The 16,437-nt window shown below is 34.9% G+C and overlaps 1 protein-coding gene across 1 annotated transcript; it reads left to right on the top strand.

The window, feature by feature from the left end:
* Positions 1 to 5,987: 5,987 nt before the first annotated feature.
* Positions 5,988 to 9,938, top strand: LOC131875673 (probable disease resistance protein At1g61300). The gene has a single exon (XM_059220279.1). The coding sequence runs from the start codon at positions 6,868 to 6,870 to the stop codon at positions 9,799 to 9,801; it is 2,934 nt and encodes a 977-aa protein (XP_059076262.1). The 5' UTR covers positions 5,988 to 6,867; the 3' UTR covers positions 9,802 to 9,938.
* Positions 9,939 to 16,437: the final 6,499 nt, after the last annotated feature.

Below are 16,437 nucleotides of genomic sequence, written 5' to 3'. Positions count from 1 at the left end.
ATACCAACTACCTTAATAGACATAGAAAGGACCCTAATCTTAATTGATAATTAGATTCAAATACTATAATAAGCCAATATTTAGTGAGACATAACTTGCCTACAACTCAAGGAAATATACAAGAATATCTTCCCAAACAATTGTTGAAAGATGATGCCAATTTTGGGTGCATAACAAATCTTTGTGTCATAAGGAAATGCACGGTTTCAAAGGAGAGATGATGTTGGTGTAACAAAGAGGTAGAAAAAGAATCTATAGATCATTACATTGAATCATAAGTGAAATGAAAAGTTTTTGGCTAACTACTATAGTAGTTGGGAGGCACAAGGATCATAAGGGACATGTTCCTTATAATAGACATATAGTGAAGTAGTAAGAAATGGTAAAGACGAAGAGATTTGAGAGACAATAATAGATTGATAACAAGCTAAAGAGCCAAAAGGGGAAAATATAGAATATGCTGAGGATGAATTTATTGGATTGATTAATATATTGATTGATAATTGAATATATGAAAACTTGAAGTATTGTGTTATAAATAAATTTAATTTTGTCATTTACAAATTCTCTTACCTTATCATAGTTTGGCATATATTACTACCAAATATCTAACTATCCTATATTGTATTTAGCAACAACTTGCAAAACATTAGGAGTCAAAAATTTGGTTTGTGAATCCATTTTTTTTTTCCAAAATCCATCATTTAATTTAGTCATAATCAAGATGAATTTGTCATAGAGTTACTTTTACAACAAACAAAAAAGCAAGGAACCCATTTTATATATTTTGCTTAGTTACACATTAACACATAATAATAATTCTAGAAAATTCTAAACTAAGAAAGATTGAAAAAATAAATAATGGACATTCCCAACTTATTATAATGAATGCAAAGGGATTCCTAACATCACTGCAAAGGTATGCAAAGAAGAGGGGCCACGTGGATTTGTCTTCTACCATTATTACGGAGCCAATTGACCAAGGTGAAGGTTACTTCGATGTTCCCTATTGTCTCTTCAAGAAAACATTCTAACAAAAGGTTTTCCTTCTCTTAGAAGGTGAAAGTGTTAAGCCCAAACTAGAAAATTGGAAAAAAACCCACTTGGTAGACCATTTGTTTGTGTCTTCAATAAGTGGTGTCGTTTCTCTTTTTTTGTGTTTGTCATTTTCTACTCTTAGGTTTTTTGTTTTTGTTTGTTTCTAGTTGTCAGCTATTTTTTGGTTTTGTTTTGTTAGTTAGTTCTCTTATTGGGTGCTCCACTTCTCGTGAGACCCCAGGTCTTTTCGCTATTATGTTTATGTAATGGTTTGGGCATCTCCTATTTTTGTCTAATCAAAATAATAACTTTAGTTTTTTTAAAATTAAATAATTGGGAAGAAAATATATATATTCACCCTCAATGTGTTATTTTGGCATATTGAAAATATTTAATAAAAAAATCGACATTTAACAGTAGGTGTTGCATCTACTCTTTATGAAGAGTTTCTTCTAGTAAGGCTATATAATCTTTAAAAAATTCTATTGAAGATTAAAAGTGAATTAGTGTTCATGCATATGAACTCAAGGTAACAAAACAATATGGAGAAATAAAATTATCGTCTTTACAAATTCTAAACCCTTAATTCACTTAATTTTTTTTGCACATATAATTCAAAGGAACAAGTTTGATGGTGATAGTAAACAAAATTATGGACTACTCATATTCCTAGATGTGGTGGATTTGTAAATGCTATCCTCTACAATCAAAAAATAATAAAAAATGCATCCCTTCATATTGGCATTTTCTTTGAAATGTATCCTTAATCTGCTTGGTTCTTAAATTGGGTTTATTTTTGGATTTTGAATGGTGAGAACATCAAGTTTATAACGATTGCTATGACATCTAATTTTTAGACCTTCACCATATAAACATAGAATCATATGACCAAGCCTTTCAAAACCATAAAATCAACACAAGGGTTGATGCCCTATAATTAGAGATATGGGAAATGTGTTCAACAACATCTCATATATTGTTGGCCTAGGGTTTAGCATTCAAGAAGGTGGAAGAGTGATTTTTTTAATACGTAGGCATATTTTTTATATTATACATCAAGTTAACAAAATGGAGACCAATCAAACATAAATTAGGTACAATTTAGGTATTCTTGTCAAAGTAGGTCCAAACTAAGTGTAAAATTATAAAAGGATACAATTTATGACACTACAACCTCAATGACGTCAAGGGATAATGCCCCTCTTAGGGATTTTGGGGCAATGCCCTCAATAAGGGTCTCAAGGAAACCTATAAAAATAAATTAAGTCGTTTGAAACTACACAAACCTTCATGGCAAATGCCATTTTCATAATTTTATCACTTAAGAGAGAAATTAGGTGTTTGGCAATTTGTAATTTATAAAAATGCTTTAAAAACATATGTCTTTTAACATTACATGATAAAAATTGAATTATGCTTTGAGTTAATATTAAAAAACATGGAAAGTTTTTGAAAAAAATGATGACAAGTTCTAAGTAACTAACTCATCAAAGTTTCTGACTCACATGTTTTGCTAGTTTATGGAAAGATTCTCAACTAGGGGAAGTGCACTAGTAGCCATTATAGATAACTTCACACACCCACAAATCTTGAAGAGTACATTAGATATTGATGACTTTTTTTGTTTCTCTATGTATGCAACTTAACTACTCATAGCTATTTTTTTAGCTTCTGGATAATAACGACGAAGTTTGTCGGATCCATTATACATGCAAGGGTCAAAACTTACACATTCAAAGTGTCGCTCGATACTTACTAAAAGATTCCCTTATAACCATGCACTTAAAATTGTGAATACTTACGCACAAATGACCCAATAGTTGTGCATAAATGCGCTAGTAGTCTTGCACAAATGGGCCAATTATGGAGAAAAAAAAAGAGAAAAAGTGAGCAGCTATTGGTACATGTGAAATTTATTAATGGGATTTTAGTTATCATTTTTTTTGTTCCTTTAAAGTTAGTCATTGGGGGGTTGGGTTCACAAGGAGTGCATGGTTAATGGAATATGCAACATTTAAAGTATAAATATCTAAAATAATTTATCACATAGGTTTTGGTTATTGGTCTTCCCAAAGCTCCTTGCGTTTGAGGGAGTTTGTCTAGGTTGTGTACTTGTAAAATATGATTAAGATCCCTTTAAGACATTTCATGACACGTCTCTTGTTTCATAGCAATTTTGTATCATTTTTTATTTTTTCATTCATAAGGGTCTGTTGGTGTAAATAATTATTCATCTTGGATATTATTACACCTTACTTAAGTTTACTTAGGAAATGCATTTCATAGTAGTTTGGGTATGAGACACTTGGGTGTTTGTGCCACATTGGGATAGTGTGTTTAGGAGAATTTCCACCTTTTATGGTGTTGATCTTGTTACTACTCTATCATATCCACTTATTGTGGAGTGATAATTCCACCTTCGGTGGGTGATCCACCTCATGTAGAATATTTGATTGTTTCTCCTACCTACCACACCTGTTTCCTACCTACCCATGTTTCTTATTGAGCCACATGTCATGTTTGTGTGCTCACATATCCATAAGTCTTGCCTATATAAGCAGGCTCATCTACATTGTTTGTACGGGCAATCATTGAACATCTTATAATGATCTAGTTGATCAGTATTATCTTGATAGAATACAGTTTATTCCTATCATATATTTTGTCTCTATTATTTGTTCTTTCTATTGCCTCTAGATCTTGGCAAAATCTCACATGATATCAGAGCCATTAGAGTGTCATTGGTTTGCCAATTGAGAGAAATTTGATGCTGTTTGGGGTTGTGTATTTTGAAGCTTTCTATTGCAAGTTTTTATTGAAGCTTGATGGGTCAAATATGAGGTCACCATTGGATTGAAGAGGTCCAAGAAAGTCAGTTTTACCTTTTGTTTCATCCAAATCAGACTTCGGAGGCCAAATCTAGAGGCATTTGAAGTTTGAAGCTGCGACGGAAATGTTCCAGAAATTATAATTTTGCAGGCAATGTTCAAATAGTGATATCTCACTCATCCGGACTCCTTTTTTTGAGCAATTTTTTTTGTTTTGGGGTAGAATTTTGTGAGCTATACAATGGTGTAGGATTTTTCTGATTTACGGATACAAGTTTTTATGAAATCGTGAAATCCCAATTTTTACAACTTTTGAGGCCATTTGGGCTCATATGGACTCCTTTTCAAGTGTCGTTTTTTTTAGAGTGCATAATTTTTTGTCTACTTTCATAATATGCCATTAGTTTGCGATGATTTTGAGTGGATATTGTACTTTTAGTATTTGGTCATTTTTGGCCTATTTGGCACTTGTATTTTGCTTGGATCTAAGTTTAGATCACTAGCAATATTTGTTGAAGTCTCTTATATCTCATTTTGAGAAGTTGTAATCATTGAAATTAGAAGTCCACTTTTCCATTATTTGCAAGTGCCAACATGATCTTTTTATGGGGGGTCAGTTGTTTATTTATATCTCTTGGTAAAATTTCATTCGGAGGCATCTTCATCTACAATATTCTACAGGGCTTCTTTATTGGTGGCATCATTTTTCATGTTTCCACATTTGAATATTTTATCATGATGTATGCTCTTGCTTGAGAAATATTATATTCACACTATCATAAAGTGTCACGCCTCTGAGTATCTTGTCATTGTTGACTATTTGATGTAATCCTCTTGTACACGTAGATTAGGAATATCTTGTGAGACTTGGTGCATGGCTCCAGTTGAGACTTAGATTGTACCCATTTGTGCATGGCTCCTGTGAGACTTAGATTGTACCAATATTTCTGCTATTTACGAGTATCCAGATGATACTCAAAGCAGGTTGTCTCCATGCCTGATCTTCATTTTGTTGCAACGAGTGGTTCATCGTCATCGACTTGGTACCTGGTTTTGTCACACTTTGACATTATTGGTGCAGCATTGGCTCTCTTTCTTCCTTATGGGGAGGTATTTTTGTCATCATCATTGGACCATCTTTGCAGGAGATTCGACATTGAGGGAGGGCTTCATGGTCTTTCTTCTCTCTTATGGGGGGACATATTTTTGTTCTTCTCATTCATCATTGAGAGCATTGTGTACTTCCAGCATCTCTCTTTGGGGTGAGGGTTTTTTCCCATTGGAATTTTCTCTCTTTCTCCATTTATGGGAGATTGCATTTGCATTTGTACATGGGTACCTAAAATGGCCTTGTAGCTGGGACCCATCTTGCATTGCTTAGTTGCATTATAGACTTTAGTGCATTCCCCTAAGTTGCACTTAAGGGGGGGTGTTGGTGTAAATAATTATTCATCTTGGATATTATTACACCTTACTTAAATTTACTTAGGAAATGCATTTCATAGTAGTTTGGGTATGAGACACTTGGGTGTTTGTGCCACATTGGAATAATGTGTGTAGGAGAATTTCCACCTTTTATGGTGTTGATCTTGTTACTACTCTATCATATCCACTTATTGTGGAGTGATAATTCCACCTTCGGTGGGTGATCCACCTCATGTGGAATATTTTATTGTTTCTCCTACCTACCACACCTATTTCCTACCTACCCTTGTTTCTTATTGAGCCGCATGTCATGTTTGTGTACTCACATATCCATAAGCCTTGCCTATATAAGCAGGCTCATCTACATTGTTTGTATGGACAATCATTGAACATCTTATAATGATCCAGTTGATCAATATTATCTTGATAGAATACAGTTTATTTCTACCATATATTTTGTCTCTCTTATTTGTGCTTTCCATTGCCTCTAGATCTTGACAAAATCTCACAAGATCAAGTATGTGCTTAGTTTTATTGATTACTTGTTAGCACACACATGAGTTTAATTTCTCAAGTACAAAAGAGGTTTTCATTACTTTCAAGACCTTTGAAATATTTTTAGAAAGGTAATCAAATGTTTCGAGCAATTGATATATGAGAAATTAAGAAGATTACATAAACTAAATATTTTAGTATTCTTACAAGAAGAATTGAAATACAATTCTATTTCAACGAACAACCAATAAATATAAAATATCAACCAATTAACACCGATTTGCCACCCAAACTCCCACCATTACCAAAACGTATATACCTAGACAGTCAGCCATATACTTAGTAAATACAAGAGCCATTCCTCATAATAAAGAATGGAAAAATAAAATTTGACACTAGAGACAAAACTTTTGGTTAGTCAACTTTAAATCGAACAAAAGTAAAATCATTTTGCGCGTATCTCTTCAGAAGTTTGTTTTGTCAACCATACATGCCACTAAAATGAAAAATTTTAAAAGTAACTCACATGGGCATGAATGAAAATAAACTTAATTCTTGTGAAAATCAAACCACGTGATTGACAAATTGTGAGTTAAAATCCAGTTTTCAAAATACTTTTGAGAAAATTGACGAAAATTGACGAAAATGAGCTAGTTTGACATTAAAACTGTGTATATGAATTGAAGTCTTCGAAATACTTGGAGTAAATTGAGAAAAATGAGGTAGCTTGACGACGACTTTGTCTGTGAATTGAAGTATTCAAAATACTTGAGAGTAGATTGACGAAAATCAGGTAGCTTGACGCTTAAAACACGGTGTAAATGATTTATTCTCTTTTCACTTATCTTGTAACATTTTTCTACTTTTCCTAGGTAAATAAATTTTTTGTGTGACGACGTCTCTGTAAATTCATAGCGTTTCATTTCATATGCAAAAATAGCGTTTGCTTTTCATAAGACCTACTAGATTAATCTGCGTCTTTCGGCATAGCTTTACCTGCTTTTTGTTCAAATTTCCCTTGCATTCTGTGAGGGAAAGACTACAATTGGAGTTTCAATTTTGTTTCTGAGGTACCCAAAAAATGGGTGATCCTGGCTTCATCTCTGGAATGATTGGTTGGGCCATTCAGTTGGCTGCGAATCAGATTATTCAATGTATCAATGTTGCCATCGCATGCAGGAAAGAGTTGGAAGCCCTCAAAATTTTGCTTCTCAAAATTCAATCGTTGAACATAGAAATGCAGGAATATCGAAAAGCTTTGAACTCTGGGAGAATGGGCACATCCCCTCACCATTCTTTACCCCCAACGGTCAACAGCTGGTTGAACGAATTGAATGCTCTTCTGGAGGAAGCTTCTGATTTGGCACAGCGCTGCACTGTACGCTCATCCTGTCATCTTTTTTCTCGTTACAGAACGAGTAGAAAGATCAGGAAACTCACTACAAATGTGGAGAAGCATGTAGCCTCCACGCCTTTAGTTGCTTTTCTGCACCAACTGCAACAACATGTGTCGAATCGACAAGTGCTTGAGCAGGTTAAAGAGATGAAGGATTCTCTAAATCTGCATACTTCAGCACTTGCCCAAACATCCGGAGATTTTCCGTCCACTTCTTCAACCGCTGCCAATATGAAGTATATTGAGGAGGCACTAGTTGTCGGACAAGATTCTGTATCCATCAGACTTGGGGAGCTAATCGATTCAGAGAAGCACAAAAATGTGTCTCGTTTCGGCATAGTTGGGAAGGGCGGAGCCGGGAAGACTCTACTTCTTAGACGAGTCTTCAATAGTAACCAGGTACAGAATCTCTTTTTTAATGACTTGATGCTTTGGCTTACTGTTTCACAGAATCCATCTTTCAATGTTCTTAGAAATGAGCTTGTCAAACAAATAGCTCTAAAAGTAAATGAAAGACTGGACAGCAGAGAAGAAGACTGTGTAAAATCATGGTTGAATCAAAGCATGAAAAAACACAAGTTTGCCCTATTTTTAGATGATGTTTGGGAAACAAGCGCAGCCTCCTTGTTAGAGGAGTTGTGTGTGCCTCACTTTGCACACCTGAACTCCAGCATCATCATTGCCACATCCAGAAGTAAGAATGTTCTCTCACAGATGGGTGTTCCACCTCCATCAATCGTTCAAATGCAAGACTTGACCAAGGAAGATAGCTGGAGATTGTTTTCATTCCATGCTTTTCAACACAACGATGGAATTTTGCCCATGGGCATTGACCAAGGAATAGCAAAGCATGTTTGCAAGGAGTGCGGAGGACTGCCATTAGCCCTCAAAGTAATCGGGCAGGCAATGGCAGGCATAACCCAGTTAAATGAATGGGAATTCACACTCCAGAGATTGCAGAATGATTCTTTACACTCGTTTCTAGGGAGGTTGAGATTAAGCTACGATGCTTTGGCCAACGTGCCTGGCTATGGTATTTCCTTGCAGTTGTGCTTCCTCTGCCTCGCTGCTTTCTCAGAAGACAGAGTCATCTGTACGGGAGTTGCTACAGAATACTGGATTGGAGAAGGATTGGTGACCGGGTCAAATCCTGTCCAAACTGGAGAGATATATGTCAATTTATTAGCAGATCGATGCCTTATTGAGCCACTCCAGAAGGATCACAGTGGAAATGTGCTCTATTTCAGGGTGCATGATTTATTGCACGATTTAGCACACCAAATTGCGGAGAAGGAAGAAAAATGCTTCTTTCGGGCACACAGAGGTCTAGGAGAGTTTCCAGCGGATGACTGTGGGGGACACGTCAGAATTTCATTGGAGGGCAATTGTTTTACTAGGGTTCCAAAGGCATTCGGAGCTCCCCATATCCGCTCCTTGCTACTCGCTTCTAATCGTTCTTTGTCAGCAATTCCAAAAGAGGTGACTGGGAGAATGACCGCTCTCAGGGTTCTTGATTTGTCACGGACTGCACTGCAGTCGTTGCCAAAAAATATGGGATGTTTGAAGAATTTAGTTTGCCTCAGGTTACGCTCTGTTCCAATCAAGAGACTGCCCAGCTCTGTCGCTACTCTCAGAAACCTTCAAATATTAGATCTTTACAGATCTGATATAGCACAACTCCCATCCAACATTTCTAATCTGACTTCTCTAAAACTTTTGGATGTTAGTTTTTGTGAACATCTGCAGAGCTTGCCTTATGGGGTCTCAAATCTTACGTCTCTGGAGTACCTGGATGCAAACAATTCTCCGAATATATGGTGGAATAAGTGCAGAAGAGATTGGCTTTCAATTAATGATTTGGGCACCCTATATCAACTAAAAAGGTTGGGACTTACAAATAATGGTGAAATAATTCGAGAAGGAATGCTGGGAAACACAAAGCAGATGGAGTGTCTGCATTTGTCTCTAGCAGATATGGAAAGCCTACCCCAGGACATGGCTGCCATGTCAAGATTGAAGAAACTCTGCCTTTCTTGTCCTCAATTACTACAAATAGAAAATTCATTTTGTAAGTTTCAATATTTGAGCTACATTAGGTTTTCCAACTGTGGCATGTTGAAACAACTTCCTGCATTGCACATACTTCGGAGTCTGAAGCATCTGGATATTGTTGCTTGCCCCAACATAGAGAAATTCCCAGAGGAATTTGGCAAGGAGGGAGCATTTCCTAATCTGGAAGTGTTGTCAATGGTGGAGATGAAGAAGTTAGAGCAACTTCCAATGGTAGACGAAGGAGCGCTACCTTCATTGAAAACATTGACAGTAATGAAGTGTGAGGCATTGCAGATGTTGTCACTGTGTTATTGGAATTTGAAGAGTGTAGAGAAGATAAGGGTGTATGGATGTTCAAAGGCTCAAACTGTCATGGCAGTGGAAGAAAAGTTCATCAAGACAAAGACCAAGGTGCAAACACTAAGATTATCCACTGCAGAAACTCAAGCGTTGGAAGAACACTTCTCTGATATCCGTCGTGGGGGTCAACATTTTTATTATGGTGAATTTTGGTGTAGTGAGATGTTTCAGTTTTTGGATGATATTAATCGAATAAATTTATATTGATTTATATCATTCTAAATTGTTAAATATAACGATTGTGAGATAGTAATTATTTTTTTAGCATGTCAATAAAGTTGTAGAACAAGTCAAGTTGTGAATCTATGGCAACATTTTTTTGAATCAATATGTTTCACCACACTGTATTTGGTGTATTTGGTTTATTATGCTGATTTGATGGTTGAAATTGTAGTTGAAGTGAAGGTCAATATCTATTAAATTATATAAATAGTGTATTATTGTAATCATTGTGACTCGTTATTTGTAGTTGAATTCTTTTTTTGTCATTTTTTGTACCAAAGCAATAAAATGATGGTGCATTATTTAATAAGAGTAAACCATTTTTTGAAAACATATAATTAAGTATATTTATTGAATAATTATATTAGTTCAAGTCTTTTATATGAAAAAATAAAAATTAAAAAAAATCAAGGTCAACAATGTGGTTCTATATAAAAGGATTTCATTGAAGGCATACTTAATTTTCATATTAATTTACCTTGCCACAATCAATAGATATAATGCTAATAGAGTTGAAATTTGAGCCTTCAATTAATGTTCTAATTGATTAAAGCGGGATGGGCCAAAACTTTTACATAACCATCACGTAGGCACACATAAGGCAGAAACTCACAAGCAATGAGCCCTCCAAAACCACAAAACCAAAAAAGGGCATGCCATGTTTTGAACAAAGGCTTTTGACCAAAGCCTCAAACCAGTGGAAATAAGGTTCCCATCACTATAAAATCATCAAATCATAACAAAGGAGTTTAGGAAAGAACCCCAAACCAAAACTTGGAAAAAAAATCTTTGAACTATGACCAAAGAAACCAAGGGAGAAAAAAAACAACCAATGGATTTCGAAAGGAATTCCCAACCTTTTTTCAAAAAAACCCTCTTGAAGGAAATTCTCTATCAAAGTAGAACAACAAAACCATCCCTTAAGAGGTAACATAGGAAGACAAGGGGCAATGGGGGTAGAAGCACCATCCCAAAAATAAAATAGCAATCTCTAGAAGAAATCAAAATCCACCATAGAGGCCAATAGGAAGGGAGCAAAGCCCTATTAAGTTAAATACCCACAAGGTAACCAACACTCAACATTCCACCACTTCCAACTCACCACTAACCAAAAACCCACTCCATTAGGAAAACCATCTTCCACCAAGAAATGTTTTGACCCCACAACCCTGTAGACCTCAACCAACCCCTACATAATAAAACTCTACCTTAAAAGGATTCTCCACCTGGAGGGTCGGTGACAGCATAATGGGCCCCACCAAAGATGGGGAGGGCACCATAAGCCCAAAAACCAAACTAGATCCCTCATCACAAGAAGAGGGATTAGCACATCAGAGGCCTCCATAGTGAGGAGATCACAACTGAACACAACCTCCTTCCAAAAAATCCCATTCTAGAAGACATGAAGGAGAACAATATCTCTATAAGGATGCTCTAGACGTACACAACAAAAGTGACAAGCATAACCATAGCATAAGACAACTCCAAACCAAAGTCCACAAATAAAGGAACCTTGAAAAGGAACAACTACGTAACAATGACAGCCAATCTAGATGACAAAAATAAAAAAGAAGGGTCAAAACCCAAAGTGCTAGAGGAAGAAAGGAATCAAAGAAACCTACGACAACCCCTTCCTCCCCATACCCCACAGTTCTAACCTAGACTCAAGAAAAGCACTTGCAAACAACCAGAGAAGGTGCCAAAAAATTCCACAAAAGCACCTTCAGGAACCAATCAGCCTGCTATGATGCCAAGGTAGAAACTAAAAGGAGAGTTTGTGGCCCATCAAAGCTCCTCCAAGCCCCATAAACATCTTGCAGCAACTCAGCCCTCACAAAGTTGAGCACACCACCAAAAATGGTCCAAACAACAATCATATTGAAGCAAACAACACCATAACCTAAATTATAGTACAAGGAAAGGAAGGATCCCACACCCACAAACATAAACACTACCAAAAAACCCCAATCAATAGCAACCTTCATAGAAACAACTTAAGAGACTTAGTGCTAGGTCTAGGTGAATAAAATAGATTGTATGAGGGTCAGAAGTAATCACACACTCACCTGTGGCACAAAAGGCAACCTCTCTCCAACCTAGACCAAGGCACAACACTGAAGGAGACAAATCCAAATACCCCAAAACCAAGACTACCCACAAGAGGACCACACCACTGACCAAGCGAAAGTTCATACCAAAGCCTTCACAATCATTCTCCCTATTGCCATTGCCTTCCTCCTTGTCCCTTACAACCTCTCGTCCTCCCAGAACACTAGCGCTCCCCTTCCCTCTCATCTCATCTCTCTCGTAATTGGCCTTCAATTTTTATTTTTTATTTTTTAGATTGCAAGAATCAGATATATCACCCTCCTATAAATTGCGATGTGCCAGGTAAACTTTTTAACATGACCAGTGATGCTGGCACAACACATCCTCTAGTACCACATGGGATGGGGGGAGACTAGACCTTGTGACCTCGTGCTTAACCACTAGAAGCTCTCGCCAATCGAGTTAGGCCCCAACCCTTTAATTAGCCTTCAATTAATGTTTGATTAAGACTTATATTATAGAATGTAATTTTCTCATAAAAATCTAATACATTTAAATTGTAATAAAATTAAGGTAATAATTTAATTTTGCACTATTCACAACATCACCTAATAAGAAAATAAATACATGATATTTCTAAAATTATTAAATAAGAAAAGTAATTATAAATAATAGGATTGTTGATCAAATCTTTTAATTCAAAATGATGATAACTAAATAAGTAAAAAAATAGTATCCAATCGATGCATTAATATCCCTACCTTCAATGGAAACTAATAATGATACTAATATATGCTTTTTATATAGTCAATGGAGGACAAAATTTTAATATAATATTCAAATCAATTTTATCATATGTGTATATTATTTGGAAATAATATATCTAATCAAAAGGGATAAATTTACTAATTATTTTTTATTATATTTTTTAAATTAGTATATTTAAGTTATGGTGTAAAGTTATTATTGTGGTCTTTACCTTAATTTATTTTTCAAAAACAAAATAATTAAGTCTTAAACTCTCTATCAAAAATTATATACTATTTTTGTTTGGATTAATTTACTCCTTTAGTTCTTGTCAACTTAGAATATACAAATTAGCTTGACAAAGTCCTTACATTGGGCTAAATGGTGCAACTTAATCTACATCATTCAAATTTTATCTCTCACCCCTAATTTAACATCTCTAGAAGCAAGCGTAATGCTATCAATTTTGACACTAATAATCTTGAGTTTAGCAATTAAGGACAACTATTAATAGTTAACCCTATGTCATTAGCAAGACATTTAGGAATCATCTAGTAATAAGAAATTGCTAGACAATTTAAAGAAAATTTAATTATAGAACACTTTAAACTACTATCTCCCCATCATGAAGCATCACCTTCTTAGATTCCTTGCATGATGTTTTTTTAAACTTGTATTGAAACCTTCTAAGAGGGTTACATATAACTAATACAAGCCATAAACTTCAACTCTCACCTTAAAGAAGATTCATGGAACTTTTGTACCATGTCATGACCATTAAAACTTACAAAAAATTTATACCATGTCAACATGACATGACCTCATTTAAAATACTATAATCTTCACCCAAAACATATATTTCACCTTCTAATATTTGATCTACATTCAATTTGTTACATTATGTTAATTTTTATGTCATAGTCATAGGCCAACAATAGAAGATCACATCAACACACTTTTATTCCAAAATAGCTAACCATTTTTTTAATCTAGGTTTCCCTTGTTCTTAGTCACTTTATTTTAGAAAAGCAACTAAATTCATTGATTGATTATTGTATTATAAATTATATGGCCAATATTTAATAAAAATTATTTTCCTCACATTAATTGATGGATTTTAACCTAACATAAACATCACTTAGATCCTATCCCTAGGTTGAACATTCACTTTCCATATATTGATCTAATATTATAAACATTTGTTGATTAATCCTACATTTGTTGGCTATTATTTTCTTGATTAACATGCCAAAGGAAATTCCAGGGTCTCTAATTGCCCTAAAATAAGGACCTAGGTTCGATCCATCCTTTTTCATAGCTTCTATGTAGGAGCGTCCAAGGGAGCAAGGAAACAATTACATCACCAATTAGTTTTAATTTTTTTGTTTGTGGAGATTCATTACTAGTCAATTGTTAAAGAAACCATCATATACTATTGTAGTTTATATTTTGGGTTAACAATTTTGAGTAGATAACACATTTTCATCTATAGATGTTCCTTCGATACAAGATTCTAGATAGAAGCATTAAGCAAGAAAATATCAATTCCTTCCAACTAATTTATAAGTCCCAAGTTACAATGAAGAGGTGAATTCTTCCAAGAAAGTAGGGTGGGAAAGTTAAGTGAAGTGTTTAGGCTTATCAAAGTTGAATTGATGAGAATAGAAGATAAATATAAGATTTTAAGTAAAAGAGGCTTTTTAAGGTTTTAGGTTTTTCTATATAATATAACCTCAAAGCAAGGAGAGGACAATTAACTAGAGTAAGAGAAATGAAGAATAAAGGTAAAAGAGCATGGTTGCAAAATGAAACATCTATCATTACCAATATATGGACCCAAAATGCATCAAAATAGTAGGATGGAAGAAAAGTGAAATAAAAAAAGTGGTAGCAAAAGAAAATGTGGGTAAGAAGAGGAGGGATTTATATTGAGCCTTAGTAGGGCTCCTAGGAACACTTAAAATTGGTGTGTTGAAATTGTAGTGGGTACCCTTAGAGGAAGGGATCTAGGTTATGGCTTCTTCTTGTTGGAAAAAAATAATATGGCTCATCTAGATTTATAAGCATCATGGACATGACATTCCAATTTTTTAAAGATAGATGAAGTTTGCAATTTGGGATGTTGCAGATCTAGAAATGGGAAAGGTTACAATGGCATCACAATCTTCAAAAAAAATATGGGGAAGAAAAATTGAGTTGGGAAAAGAAGATAAATAAATAATAAAATGAAGTAGGTTTAAAATATAAAAAAAAAATATCAAACATTTAAGAATTGCAACAAATGTCATATAGAGACCTTGTTAGTTTGTCTTTAGTTATCAAAGACCTACAATTTAAAGATGAATTGGCTAAGAATATTTATGTAGAGAACAAAATAAATATATTTATTCTTACTCCCAATAGGGGTAGGTTCTTTTATTGGGAAATTTTAATGCAATCACAAAAAGGTATGTACAAGATCATGTGGGGCCAAAGTAGGCCCTTAAGTGGCAATGAAAATTCATGAAATTAGAGTTAGGCAACTTGACATAAAATTAGAGCTATCAACATAATTTCAAAAATATGTAATAACAAAATTTGTAGCAAATTAAATGTAGTTTATAAGCTACTAGTTGTTTATTTGAAAAAGATGTAAGTCTATTTGGTGAACATTTAAAATTTCAATGCAATAGTACTACATTTTTAGGAAAAAAGATAAAAAGGTGTATGTCTGACCAACCTAAGTACAAGAGGGTAAGTACACAAAGATGGAGGACCAAAAAGGGGTCTTAAGATGTCACATTTTTCTAAAATTAGCAAAGTCTAAACTCCAACAAGAAAATAGAGATAGCTACACTCAAAGCGTCAAGATGCAGCAAGAATAAGAGTTGTAGTGCTCCGAGTCTACTTTCTAAACTACTAATTTATTTTGAAAATAGTGGAGATTAAGGTTTTCAAATAGGGGGAGCACACAAAGTGTTTTTTTTCCAAAAATATATAACATGGCACTTGGTGTGCATCCCCTAAAATGTCAACTTTTTTTGGAATTTCTAAAATAGGTTTGATTAGAAATTTGCTAACACCATATAGTTTATGCTAGGACCGTCAGACTCTATCATAAGCCTTTGCCAAGTCCAACTTGATAAACATAGCTTTTTCTTTAGACGTAGCCATAGAGTGAATGGTTTCAGTAGCAATGACCACTCCATCCAAGATTTGATGACCCTCTACAAAACCACTCTGCTCCTTAGAAATGAGACCCCCAAGACATTTATTTAGCCTTTCCGCTATCAGTGTATAGATTATCTTGTAAATCACATTACAAAGAGATATAGGACGGAATTTACTTAATCGATCAGCCCCATCACGCTTGGGGATGAGAGCAATGAAAATCGTGTTCAAAGCCCAAAGCATCTCTTTATTCCTCTGGGACTCTTGGACAACCTCCAATAAATCCAATTTGATAATATCCCATAATTTTTTATAGAATTCAATCAGAAACCCATCTGGTCTAGGAGCTTTCCCCTTCTTCATATGCAAAACAATCATCTCAAGTTCATCCAACAAAATAGGACCCATAAGATGCTCAATCATCTCTTGAGTAACTAACGAAGGAATACATGCAAGAAACTGAGCTTCCTCTTAAAACTACCCCTGAGAATCCACACTAAATAAGGATTGAAAGTACTGCATAGACTCCCTAGAAATCTCCTGCAAAGATAAGCACTACTCACATCTATCATTAACAAGAATAGGGATGGCATTACCATGTCTTCTTTCTATCACCGAATTGAAGAAGGATGCAATATTCTTATCTCCTTCTTGAAGCCAATCAATCTGAGCTCT

Source organism: Cryptomeria japonica, chromosome 5, assembly GCF_030272615.1.
Source record: "Cryptomeria japonica chromosome 5, Sugi_1.0, whole genome shotgun sequence".
Classification (NCBI taxonomy): Eukaryota; Viridiplantae; Streptophyta; class Pinopsida; order Cupressales; family Cupressaceae; genus Cryptomeria; species Cryptomeria japonica.
This window is presented reverse-complemented; position numbering and strand designations above follow the sequence as displayed.

Bases quoted from the DNA above. Each gene is read 5' to 3' on its own strand.
- LOC131875673 (XM_059220279.1), top strand. From the start codon at position 6,868: ATGGGTGATCCTGGCTTCATCTCTGGAATGATTGGTTGGGCCATTCAG.